Below are 12,611 nucleotides of genomic sequence, written 5' to 3' on the forward strand. Positions count from 1 at the left end.
GTTAAATAATGGTGCTGCTATTATGGTGAGTCCTTTGTGTTACACAACAGCAGCTATGTGTGCCCAGAGCTCCCAATGCTATAGAATCAAACTGGCATATGATTTCAGGGGACAATGGCTCACTCTGTTTGGGGGAGTAGCAAAGGTCAAAGGCCGATAGCTGTTGACACCACCTTGGGGGTGCCAGGGAGCCAGACAAGAGGTTACGGTGTGCCTTGCCTTTGATAGTTCACTGAAGCATGACTTCTCAATGGCACTTTCCTGGCTTTTCAGGAGGCCAGTGCAGAATCTAAGTCTCAAAAACCCGGAACTAACTCATACAGGGGAAAAAAATAGTTCAAGAACCTTGTTTTCTTCCTTACTGCTAGCTTCCTTGTTTTTTCTTTCTCTGGCTTAGTGAATGCCAACACAAGGACTAATAAATCTTCTGACAGTTCTTATTTTATTCTAAGAATATAAGATCATGTCTGTATAAGTGCCATCACCTTCTCTGACTCCTTTGGGAAGAATGGAAACATCCTGTGAGTCACATCCTGATTCAGGCCAAAGCACTGAGCATCCATGGAAGTCAGTGTGGTGGCAAAAGCAGTGATTGGGTGTCAGCGGAGAATCTGGGGCTGGTCCCCATCACCATTTCTGGATCTCCCTGAAAAGGGCCAAAGGCTCTGCCTTCGTTCCCAATTTTGCAAAATGCATGAAGTCGGCCTCGGGTGTGCGTGAGCTTTGGTCACACTTGTGATAAGCGGGGATCCCGCGGGACCCCAGCACGAGGGCGCATAGGAAGGAACTTGGCCTTGGCCGGGGCTGCACCGGGTTGGCAGAAGCTGCGGAGCGCTGGGAATCGCGGATTGCGCATGCGCACGCAGCTCCTCCGCCGCCTCCCCAGCCCAGCGTCTCCGTTGCCAGGGGAACCGGGAGCGGCGCGCTTTCCGGCGCCGTCGCGGCGCGGCGCAGCTGTCATGGCGGACACCGTCTGGAACACAGACACCGGGGAGGCTGTGTATCGCTCCCGGGACCCCGTGCGCAACTTGCGCCTCCGGTAGTCGCGTCGCCCCGGAGCCCCGTGCTTTTATGCCCTCAGATAACTCGAGCCTGAACTTCACTTAGTGTTCGGCAGCCCCTCCTTTTGCTTACAATTCTGGTCACTGCCTCCGCGGTCTCCCTGCGTCTCCCCTCATTGCCTGGCACCCTCTCTGCTCACAGCTATCAGGGCGCCCAGAGTGCTCGGAGCTCCGCGTCCCCAGTACACTCTCCCATCCTACTCATCCCCGGCACCCCGCTCACCACCTTCCATTTGCGGGCACCCGGCACACCTTCGTAGAGGCTCACCCACTTATGTATTGTGTTTCCCCATCTTTGCTCCCTGTTCATCTGCTTGGGTGTCTAGTTTTAACGAGTGTTTGGGCTTCTCTCTTCCTGACAGAGTCCACTTGCAAAGAATCACATCAAGCAACTTCCTCCATTACCAGCCTGCTGCCCAGGATGGGAAGGACCTCATTGACTTGGCCACTTTCAGGCCTCAGGCTACCACCAGTGGGTGTAGGATGGTGATGTGTCCCCTTGGGTACCTGGGGAGGGCCTAGGGTGGTAGTTAGCTTCTTAAGACAGGAAAGGCCCGGGGCTCTAGTCTGAGAAAAGGCAGGGAGGTTGGGTTCCTGGCCCAGGGTCAGATGGCCGGTAAATGCTGAAGCCAGGGTTTCGTTAGACGATTTTAACTACTATATTATGTTGTGTATGAAAATTTAATACGGCGTGATTCCTGCCATCAAGATACTGATCTTAATTGTGGTTCAGTGTAGTGAAATTAAAACAAAAATAGAAAAACACACACACACAAAAAAACCATTCTTTAGATATGTTACAAATTTTCCTGGCAACCTAAATTCCTTTCATGGCATTTTTTTTTTCTTTTTTCTAAAAGAAAATATGCTCCAAATCCTAAGTACACATCAGAACATTTTTTTAAAGCAACTTGAAAATTTGTGTCAGTTTGAAAAATGTGTATTTTAATATCCACTGTCCTCCTGCAGTTTTCCTTATCTGGGAAGGCAGCCGTGTGAGTGAGGAAGAGGGGACAGTGAGCTTGTGTTAGGCCACTAGTCTCTCTGCTTTTGTTTCTGTTAAAAAAAAATAGTCTTGGGAAAAAAGAATGTGGGCTGGTGGATTGTGAAGCATGTGTCTCTGAAAAAGGCATACTCTGCCAGGACTGTGTCATATTTGGTTCTTTATATAATCATTTATTTGCCTTTCCTCTTCTCTTCTGATACTTGGTCCTAAGGCTACAGTGTTTGTGATTCTGGATATATGGCTTCAGGAATAGTGAAGAGGAAAATGCCATGATTCCTTTTAAGCAAATGTAGATAATTAGGATTGAGAAAGAGCTATGCAGCCTGAATTTCAACTACTGACACTGAGTCGGGTTAAATAATTCCTAGAAGGCATGTCTTCCTTTTCAGATTAGGGTAGTGATTAAGGCCGATCCTTCTTGGGTCTTCATCCTGGCTTCTACTCATCCCCAGCCTCCCCAGCCTTAGTCTAGAGTGAGTAGTTCATAAATCACTGAACTCCAACTGGTTTTGTGGCAATAGAAGAGCAGGGACTTTGATTATAACTCACCACAGAGCAAGAGGTAGTGCTGGTTTGGCTCAGACATTGACTCACCCTGTTGTCTTCGAAGGCGGACACCGCCCAGATGAGGATGAAGAGGAGGAGCTTGTGATTGGGTGGCAGGAGAAGCTCTTTAGCCAGGTGAGCCAGTGTCACCTGTCTTCTCAGTCTGCCTCCACCCGTTCCACCTCCACCTTGCTGGTGGCAGGGAGAGATTCTTCATACAGATTGCCAAACCGATTTCCAGAAAGCTTATAGTACCAGTTTATACTTCCTCCTGATGTGTTACAGGGTCAGTGTAGTATAGTGACTGTCATTACCCAGTTTTATGATCCTGAGCGAGGCATTTTTCACCCCAGCGTGCCATTGGTGACAGCAGAGTTGGATTAGACCGTCACTCTGGTTCCCTTTAGCTCTTACATCCTTTGGATCCCCTGCCCTCCATTAGTTTAGATCAGTGGTCGGCAAACTCATTAGTCAGCAGAGCCAAATATCAACAGTACAACGATTGAAATTTCCTTTGAGAGCCAAATTTTTTAAACTTAAACTTCTAATGCCACTTTTTCAAAATAGACTCACCCAGGCTGTGGTGTTTTGTGGAAGAGCCATACTCAAGAGGCCAAAAAGCCGCATGTTTGCCCACCACGGGTTTAGATAAATGAGAGTTGGCTATGAAAAGATGTCAGATTGTATCAGCTCTATAGAACTGTTCTAATTAAACAGTTACAGGAACAAACAAAAGTTTGACATGGTCTCGCTAGATCTTTCTTTCCCTGTGACCTCAGTTTGAAGTAGATCTGTACCAAAATGAAGCAGCCTGTCAGAGCCCTTTGGATCAGCAGTACCGCCAAGACATCCTGAAGCTGGAGGATTCAGGGAGAAGGAAGAACCGACGGATCTTTACCTACACCGACTGTGATAGATTCACCAATTTGGAAGAGGTATTGTTCTTCCCAAGGTCCCATGGCTTCCTTTTCCTTTGCCTCCCTGAGCTTCCTGGCCTCGCGGGGTTCTGTGTGTGAAATCAGGAGCCTGGTACGGGGTGGCAGAGAGCCTGTCTAGGATCTGCCTTGTGCTGCTGGCAGCTGAGCTGGAATAGGGCAGCCTCAGTCTACAGGTGGAGTGGCTTCTGCTCTCTTCTCCGCCTGCTGGAGGGCCTGGAGGAGCTGGCAGGGTCTCTAAGGCTGCAAACCAGGAGCTTGACTTCCCCTATTTCTTATCATGAGATAAGAAAGGTGGTTGGCATCTAGAACCATCTGGATCAGTGATTTTCAACCTTTCTCATCTCCGTGGCATACATAAACTAATTAGAATTCTGTGGAACACACACAAAAAATATTTTTTGCTGATATGGCAAAAAAATAGGTATCATTTTGATTCATTCACACTGGACAGCTATTGTTGTGTTGGCTGTTGTCATTTTTTCTTTTTATTTGACAAACTAAGGAAAAAGGTCAGTGCCCCTGACTAAATCAGTCAGATATTACATGTTTTAAAAATTCTTGTAGGACACCGGTCTAAAATTGCTTATCTGGATAAAATTCACCAGGATTTAGGCCAAAACTCTGAGTGTGTGGGTTTGAAGAGGAATTCCGTATAGCCAGTGGTTATGTCCTCAGTTTGCCTCAGTTATACCCTAGTGCAATGGTCACCAACCTTTCCGACCTCATGGATCACCAGTGGTCTGCAGACTACCAGATGGTGACCGCTACCCTAGTGGACTTAACATTTTCTTCAGTCACTGCCTGATGGGTCTGTCTGCTCGGTGAGATTTTAGACTCATTGAGGGAGGATAGAGCCTCTATTTTCTGATTTTTGTCTACAACCTTGTAGATCTGTGCGAGGAACAGTTGCTAAGGGAATATTTTTGAATGATCGGTACTTTTATCAGGAAAGTTGTGGGTTGGTAGCATATACAGTTTGGGTTGTCCGTTTGGAAAAGTGAATAAAAGTGCAGTTAGCGCCCAGTTCCCGTGTGAGGACTTCCCACAGAACACTTGTACCCCATTTGGCATCTTCCAGGTACCTGGCGAAGGTCAGCATCTACCAAGCAAACTCACCCAACGTTTTGTTGGCATGTGCTCAGAAATTGCAGGCTTATCTAAATACTAGCACAAATAAACTCACCTCGAAAGGTCAATATCCTGCTAATCTCAGGATAGGAAGACACCCAGGCGTGGCAGGAGTCTTCTCTGGCTTGTTTGTGCCACTCCTCCTCTTCACTAGCATGTATCTTATAAGGAATTGTTTTAGATCCAGGTGCCAGCTGAGGTTTCAGAAGGTTCCCTCTGGGTGACTGGTCCCACGTGGCCCTCGCCAGCTGGCTTACACAAGGCTGCTCTCTCTCTTCCCAGCACTGTCGGAAAATGACCACAGCCAGGGAGGTGCCATCATTCTTGGTGGAGCGAATGGCACACGTCAGGCGGCGGCGGCAGGACAGGCGAGGCGTGTGAGTGCACGTGTGCATGGGGGCTCGGGGGGCTTCTGTGGTCCTTTCGCACCATTGTTCTCGGTGTGTGCACCAACTGCAGCTCCCCATTCTGCAGTAGACCCCCACTTGGAGGTGCTCCCCCGGGTTCCTCCTCCAGGCTCTTCAGGGGGGCCCAGGGAAGTGACCCTTCCTGTGGTGTCTCCCAGGGAGGGCGGCATCCTCAAGTCACGCATTGTCAACTGGGAGCCCTCAGAAGATTTCATCAAGAGCCACCACGTCATCAACACCCCTCTTCAGACGATGTACATCATGGCAGACCTGGGGCCCTGTGGAAAGTAAGCGAGGCTTCTCCCTGCCCAGCTCAGTCCTCATCCTCATCGCCTCCACTGGCCACCGCCTACCTGGTGTCATTACCCTGGGGCCTATGGGAGGAAGGGACTTCTTTTTCTTTTTATGCTTCTTAGCTGTTCTCAGAAGGAAGTGTCTTACCGCGATAATTCTCCCTGCAACCTCTGTCCTCTCCCCTGACGGGGTCTGACTGCCTCTTCCTCTTTCCCTGGAGGTGGGATCCGTGATGCTGTTGATTTTTCCGGTTTCTAGGCTTGGCTATAAGAATTATGAGCATGTCCTCTGCACTCTGAAGGTGGACAGCAATGGTGTGATCACAGTGAAACCTGACTTCACGGGCCTCAAAGGACCCTACAGGTGAGGAGAGAGAGAAAGGGGTGGTAGAGACTGCCATCTTCCCCGTGGCTTTGCTTCTCACCCCTGGCTGAGGGACGCTCAGAAAGCCCGCCCTCGGTTCTGAGGTTCCCGGGCAGCGGTCCATGTTCTGTTCTGGGCCATTGGCTCCTAGGATGCTGGGGATCCCGATCTCAGAAAACGTGCAGCCACACCAACTTGAAAGTGCCAGCCTCAGCAGAGTGGCTCAGTGACAGTAATTCTCTGCGCTGCTGAGCATAGGGGTTAACCAGAACGGGTGGTGAACTCCACCAGGTCTTTCCTCTGGGCTAATTCTTTTTCATCTCTACGTCCTGGAATAACAGAGCTGTACATTAGAAGTTACCTAGACCCTCCTGTCCGTTTCTGAGGTGAGAGAACTGGGTGCCAGGGATGTCATGCTTTAGGGATTCGCCGTGACTTTGAATCGGAAATGGGCCCAGAACCTGTACTCTCAGTCTAGTCTAGTGCCCTTGCTTTACCAGTTTGTTTCCCTCTCCCGATCTTCATTCTGACCGTCACTTGTCATCATGTACTCTAAATGGGGTGTACGGCCAGTGATGGCTTCAATTCTGGGCTAGATCTGGAGGGCCCCATCTCTTGTTGTTAGAGTTGGTTCCTTGTGGCTTTGACCTCACAGAATCGAGACCGAGGGGGAGAAGCAGGAGCTGTGGAAGTATACAATCGACAACGTGTCTTCCCTCGCACAGCCGGAGGAGGAGGAGCGGGAGCAGCGTGTGTTCAAGGATGTAAGAGCCAATCCAGCCCTGGTACCAGGCGGGTGAGCCGCAGCGCCTGGGAGCCGAGACCATGGCCGAGGCTGATGTCAGCAGTTGCAAAGTCTGCTCTCAATGGCTCTCTCTGACGTAGGAAGCATTGCTGACATATCAGACCCAAGTGTCTGATCATATTAGAACATCCGCATAATGACCATTTATTTGACCACTTACCATGCTCTGGGCTAGATATTTCACATCCGTTATTTCATTGAGACCGTACAACAGCTCTTTGAGGTAAATGCTTTTATTACTACCATTTACAAGTGAGGAGACTGAGACTGAGAAGCTAAACAGCCTGCCCAAGTGCATACAGCTTGTACGGGTGAAAGCCAGGAGTCGGTCCCAGGCCAGTGGATTGCACAGCCTCTGTGCTTCACTTTCAAATGTCAGCGGCTGGGATGCTTAGGCCTCCAGTTCCCTGTGACATTTCCCATCATTGCATTTTTTTTCTCCCATTTGGAACTGAGCCCTGGTCTGGCTTGGGTCACAGTCTTGGGTTTTGGTTTGGTTTCCTTCCGCAGCTCTATGGCCGGCACAAGGAGTATCTCAGCAGCCTCGTGGGCACCGACTTTGAGATGGTGAGTACCCGGCTTCCCGCAGCTCTGTGAGCTGGGCTCGGGCTGTGGCTGAGTCACAGAGCCTCTCTTAAAGGTCCCCAAGACAGCTGAAACCAGTTTGGCTCAGTGGATAGAGCGTCGGCCTGCGGACTGAAGGGTCCCGGGTTCAATTCCAGTCAAGGGCATGTGCCTTGGTTGCGGCACATCCCCAGTGGGTGGTGTGCAGGAGGCGGCTGATCGATGTTTCTGTCTCATCAATGTTTCTAACTCTCTATCCCTCTCTCTTCCCCTCTGTAAAAAACCAATAAAATATATTTTAAAAAATAATAAAATAGATAAATAAATAAATAAAGGTCCCCAAGACAAATTGTACTCTTCAGTGTCAAAGGAAATTAAAAAATAGCATATAGAGGATAGTCCTTGTTAATATTTTTTAAAAATTTGCATATTGATATAGATCTATTAGTACAAAGAAAATACCTTAAAGGGTACACGCATGCTATAGTTGGCTTTTTTCTGGGGCAAGGGTAGGATTGGGAGATGGTAGATGAATACTCGAGGTGAGCGTGATATGTCAGGATGTTTACTTTTTATTCTCTGCGCCGATGTAGTTCTGGATCTCGTCAGCGGTAATACACTCAGGTGTTACTTTATAATTTATTTTAAAAATAAATATAAAGATGAAAACGTCTTCCTCACTCCCTGTGGATCTTTTTTCCTAAGGACGCCATTGAGAGGGAAGGGGTGTCATCCCTGCTTGTCCAATAGTTTGGCTCTTTAAAAACAAAACCAAACCTCTCAGGCCAGTTATTTTATGGTCCTGCTCTTTGTGGCCCCTCATTCCGGGAGTTCCATTTCTAGATCTGGAAACAAGGATAGAATTACCTGGTCTCCCTCTCTCTTTTTAAAAAATTAACTTTTATTCTTCTTCTATTGCATTAGCAACAGATGGTCAGTGTTTAAAAGTTAGAGAGCTACACAGAGAATTAAAACGGGAAACTCCCTAGCTCCTCCAGTTTCTCAGCCACCCAAAGGGAACGGGGTCTCCATCCTCCCAGGACACACGAAGGACAGCTGTTAGGGCTTCCCTTCACTGTTGTCAATTTCCCACACCGTGTTGCCCTCCCCACCATTTAAATTATATACTCCCCCCCCACACACACACACACATTACAACTTTTAGATATTTCAGGAAAGAGATCTATGAGGTGGCGGGGTGGGGAGGAAATGCGTTAGGGGCACATCCAGTGCCGGGTCTTCCGGGAGTTTGTGAACAGGCAGGGGAAGTGCTGATCTCCACGCCGCCTGACCTTTCCCGTCTCTCTACCTCAGACAGACCCAGGCGCCCTCCGGCTCTTTGTCAATGGAGAGGTGGGTAAGTGTCTTGCCGGGCAGAGACCTCCTGTACTTGGTCAGGTGCCCCACGGAGCTGTGAAGTAATCCGCCCGGCCCCACGGAGGCCTTGGGTGGTCTGCAGGACTTGGAAAACCCAGCCATGGGTCTTTCCTGGACACAGGACAGTTCCTGGCCCTCGAGGGACTTTCTTCCAGAAGCATAGAAACCCTTCAGGCCTGGGTGGGTGCTAAGGGGGATAGGAGAATAAGTTGAAATGGTTTCCTGTTTTTATTAGTTTCAGCCAAAGGCTATGAGTATGACAACCTCTATGTCCACTTCTTTGTGGAATTACCAACTACAAGTAAGTAATATTCATGAATTTTTTTAATATCCATTCTGAGAGCTTCTGAAGGCATTTGGTCAGGCCTTCTTCGCTGCTCCTGCACCAAAACTGTCATTGTTCTCTTCAAGGCCAAAGGTCATTTCCAAGCTGTCAAACCCTGTGGTGTCCTCTGTGCTTCCACCTCACCTGGCCTCTCGGAAGCATTTGACACGGCTCACTTTTCCTCATTGAAACTCTTGGCCTCCGGCTCCATGCTCCTCTGTTCTCTCATTGGTCCATCATCAGCCTCCCTGGCTGATTCCTCCTCTTCTTCAACTCTTCAAGTACCCAAGGCTGCGCCTTTTCGGGATCATGTTCTGTGTCTGAACCCCTTTCCGTCACATCTTTGCACGACGGGTTCTTCCCGAGTTCAGGCCTCTGAGAGGTCTCCCCTCACCCCTCGGCCTACACGGCCCCCGGGCCCCTCGGTGCCTTCACCTGCTTCAGTTTAGTGCAGTATTCACCACCCCCTGAGTCTCCTCTTGGTTGTCAGTCTCCCTCCCCCTAGAAGGTTAGGTCCCTGAGACAGGGATGTTCTCTGTCTGATCACCAAGTTATCCCCAGTGACTGTTCAAAGCAAAACAGTGGGCACTCAGGAAGTGTTCAGTGAATGACTGACTGAATGAGTGGATGAAGGAACTTGTCTCCTTCTCAACTGCTTGCCCTCCTCCCCGGTAAACCGGCTGTATGTTGTCTTCGGCTTTCAGACTGGTCCAGCCCAGCGGCCCAGCAGCTCTCGGGAATAACACAGACCTGCGCCACCAAGTCCCTGGGAATGGTACGGAAAGGGGGGGGGGGTGCCTGGGAGGGAACAGGCCTCTGATCCTGGGGTGGCCCGCAGCCACGCCCTCTGGGAGGTCCCGGCGTTGGGTCTAGCCCTTCGGTGGGGGCCCTGCAGGGCTGCTCGGTCCCTGGGGAGAACGGGAGCAGCTTGTCACGGGGTGTCCCTTTGCCTCAGCCTTTTCTCTCCTGCCTGGGGTGACCGTTTCCCTTTTTCCCTTGCGAAGGTGGCCTTGCCGTTGGCCACAGGGAGAACAAATCTCAGGTGAGGCCTCGCCTACCCCGTGGCACCGAGTATAAAATGGTGCTCCTCCTCTTTAGGACAAGGTGGCCTACTTCTCCTACCCGTTCTCATTTGAGGCCTCCTTCCTGCACGAGGACGAGTCAGCCGGTGAGTATCTCAGCAGCCGGTCCCGGGCTCAGGTCTCTCGGGGTGGGGGGCCCCTCTGGGTGAGGGCCTCCCGTGACCCGCCGCTTCTCTCCCTTGCTCGCAGAGGCTCTCCCCAAGTGGCCTGTGCTCTACTGCGAGGTCCTCTCGCTGGACTTCTGGCAGAGGTACCGCGTGGAAGGCTACGGGGCTGTGGTGCTGCCCGCCACCCCAGGTGACCTCTTGTCCCATGCCCCGGCTGCTAGAAACAAGACTAACGCCTCCAAAAGACCTGCCCGCTGCCAGGGAGAAGGAGGGAATTAGGAACCAGAAGCAGTTAACTTGCAGGGTTCCTGGCTCCTGTTGGGGGATGCCCTCCCTTCGTTTGAGACGGCTGAGAGGAAAGCACCCCTCGCTGTGAAGTCCAGCGCCCCGACTCCCTGCTCCTCTGATTGGGTGGCAGCCCTGAGGGAGGAGCTGCGGGGCAGAGTGGATCAGCCTTCGTTTTAGGATAATAGCCGCTGTCCCTCATCGTGTGCCAGACACTGTGCTCAGTGCTTCTCTTTAGTCCTCCCAACTGCTCTGTGAGGTGCAGGTGTTATTTCCATTTTACTAGACGGGAATGAGGCTCAGAGAGGTCAAGAAACTTAACCTGGGTACACAGGTATTCATGGGCAGGGCTGAGATTTGAATTTCTGCCTGATTCGTTTTCAAACCGTGCCCTAAATTGCTACCCTGACCATCTGCCAGAACAGGCGTTGTAGTGGTGACTAGGCCAGTGCCACGGGTGGGGAGTCAGCAAGGGACCGCGTGCCCTATCCAGCCTGGCCTCATTGTCGTCCTCCTGCGCAGGCTCGCACACCCTGACCGTGTCCACGTGGAGACCCCTGGAGCTGGGCACGGTGGCCGAGCTGCGGAGGTTTTTCATCGGCGGCTCTCTGGAGCTGGAGGACCTCTCCTATGTGCGGGTTCCAGGGACCTTCAAGGTGATTTCTGTCTCTGGGGAGACCTTGTGCTGAGAACTCGCGTTCCTGTCTCATCTGTAGCAGGTGGGACTGGGTTGGGGCCCCTTAATTGCTCGGCCCTTCCTTATTCCTAAGCCCCTTCCTTCCTGCTGCTTCAGCTGGAAGTCACAGCCACAGTGTGAACCAGGTACAGATATCTACACCGCTCTCGCAGGAGGTCTCTGGGAAATGGTATACCCCAGATTTCCCTCGGCCCCCAGCACACTCATCGCCGAGGCCTCGATAGCCAGGGATGGGCAGGATCAGCAGGAAGCTTGTGGGACTGATCCTCAGTGAGCTTGGCCCCTGCTTTGTGGCTGAGAGCCCCGTGTTAGCCTGAGGTGACGGAGTCCGGGTGCTGGGATGAGGTTTCCCCAAGAGCTCTTTCCCTTAAGAAAGGGAATGGGAGTAGGAGTGAGGCCGGCATGGGGTCTGGAGACTGGAGACCTGACGCCCTCTAACTGCCACAGGGCGAGCGCCTGAGCCGCTTCGGGCTCCGCACAGAGACCACGGGTAGTGTCACCTTCCGCTTGCACTGTCTGCAGCAGTCCAGGTGAGTGACCGGCCTGGGCTCTTTATTCTTGGGGGGCGGAGGGGAGGCTCGGTGGCGAGCAGCCGGGCCATGTGGCACGCTCCCCTGCAGGGCCTTCATGGAGTCCAGTGCTCTCCGGAGAAGGATGCGGAGCGTGTTGGACCGTCTGGGAGGATTTAGCCAGCAGAGTTCCATTCACAACGTGCTGGGTAGGTTCCGGCCCCCCCCCACCCCGCCCCCACCCCTCCCGGTCCTCCCAGCTGGCCACCCAGGGCCAGCATGGGCCCTCTGCCTCCCCACACCACGGCAGCTGACTACTGTGTTTGCTTCCACCCCAGAGGCTTTCCGCCGCGCCCGGCGCCGCATGCAGGAGGCCCGAGAAAGCCTCCCCCAGGACCTCGGGAGCCCCTCGGGGACCATGGCCTCCTAGCCCCGCCCCTCCGCGCAAGAGGACACAGGTGACAGCTAAGGCCGGTGCTCTCCCTCCTCCTCACCCTTCTTACTAGAGCCCAGCTGAGAACCACAAGAGCCAAGACATCATCAGGTCGGCCCCTCTGCCTAGTCTTCTGCAGGCTCTTCTCCCGCCATGTGGCAATAAAGCCCGAGACCCTGAGGTCCCATATTCACATGTCAGCCACTGCAAGTGGGCATCGCAACAGGCATTTTTTTTTTTTTTTTTGAAACTAATTTGGGAAAACCCATAGTAAGTAAGTTCTTTTCCTCAACACAGCTCCTCTGGCTTGTCTCAGGTCTCAGTAGCAATGGGCTGCAGGGGCCTCCTCTACAACCTCAAGAAAGGAGGCTCAAGAACGAAGGACAGTGAGGGATCTTAAATTCCCAGCCCCAGAACCTCAGCCCCTTCTCTCCAGGGTAGCCTCGTCCTGCTGCTGGAGGCTTGTTGCATTTGCGACACGACTATTTCTGGAGGCAGTGCCCAGTCCTCTCAGCTAGCTGGGTGGTATCTTTTATTGTGTTTTTTTTTATACATAAAAGCTTGTTATACTGACTGATGTTCTGTTGGCCGTTTCTCTGCTCAGGTCGCTGGCATGGTTGAGGTATTCCCCTTCATAGCGAGGCCCATGTGGTGGTACCCTTCCCCATTTCTGCCCTTTTCTAC

General features: G+C 51.7%; 1 protein-coding gene across 7 annotated transcripts; it reads left to right on the forward strand.

Moving 5' to 3' along the window:
- The first annotated feature begins 906 nt into the window (after positions 1 to 906).
- Positions 907 to 12,496, forward strand: MKS1 (MKS transition zone complex subunit 1). 7 transcript variants are annotated; one of them, XM_084861768.1, is made up of 19 exons: positions 907 to 1,039; positions 1,424 to 1,539; positions 2,678 to 2,748; positions 3,393 to 3,548; positions 4,962 to 5,056; positions 5,245 to 5,373; positions 5,639 to 5,743; positions 6,399 to 6,507; positions 7,059 to 7,115; positions 8,427 to 8,469; positions 8,725 to 8,790; positions 9,519 to 9,589; positions 9,913 to 9,982; positions 10,086 to 10,193; positions 10,811 to 10,944; positions 11,433 to 11,515; positions 11,606 to 11,703; positions 11,833 to 11,952; positions 12,225 to 12,496. In XM_084861768.1, exons 1-18 carry the CDS (start codon positions 960 to 962, stop codon positions 11,922 to 11,924), a joined length of 1,683 nt encoding a protein of 560 aa, XP_084717894.1. In that variant the 5' UTR covers positions 907 to 959; the 3' UTR covers positions 11,925 to 11,952; positions 12,225 to 12,496. The 7 variants fall into 7 exon arrangements, with proteins under 7 accessions (XP_084717894.1, XP_084717897.1, XP_084717898.1 ...); XM_084861771.1 differs by having other exon boundaries at positions 1,424 to 1,533; XM_084861772.1 differs by having other exon boundaries at positions 1,424 to 1,533; positions 12,244 to 12,493.
- The last annotated feature ends 115 nt before the right edge of the window (positions 12,497 to 12,611 follow it).

This window comes from Pipistrellus hanaki (assembly GCF_964339955.1).
Source record: "Pipistrellus hanaki genome assembly, chromosome: 16".
NCBI classification, from domain to species: domain Eukaryota; kingdom Metazoa; phylum Chordata; class Mammalia; order Chiroptera; family Vespertilionidae; genus Pipistrellus; species Pipistrellus hanaki.

Excerpts from the sequence above, each read along its gene's own strand:
- MKS1 (XM_084861773.1), top strand. The coding sequence starts at position 960 with ATGGCGGACACCGTCTGGAACACAGACACCGGGGAGGCTGTGTATCGC. Across the intron at positions 5,374-5,600 it reads GACCTGGGGCCCTGTGGAAA|GTGGGATCCGTGATGCTGTT; the intron begins GTAAGCGAGGCT and ends CTTTCCCTGGAG. Across the intron at positions 10,945-11,432 it reads GGGTTCCAGGGACCTTCAAG|GGCGAGCGCCTGAGCCGCTT; the intron begins GTGATTTCTGTC and ends TAACTGCCACAG.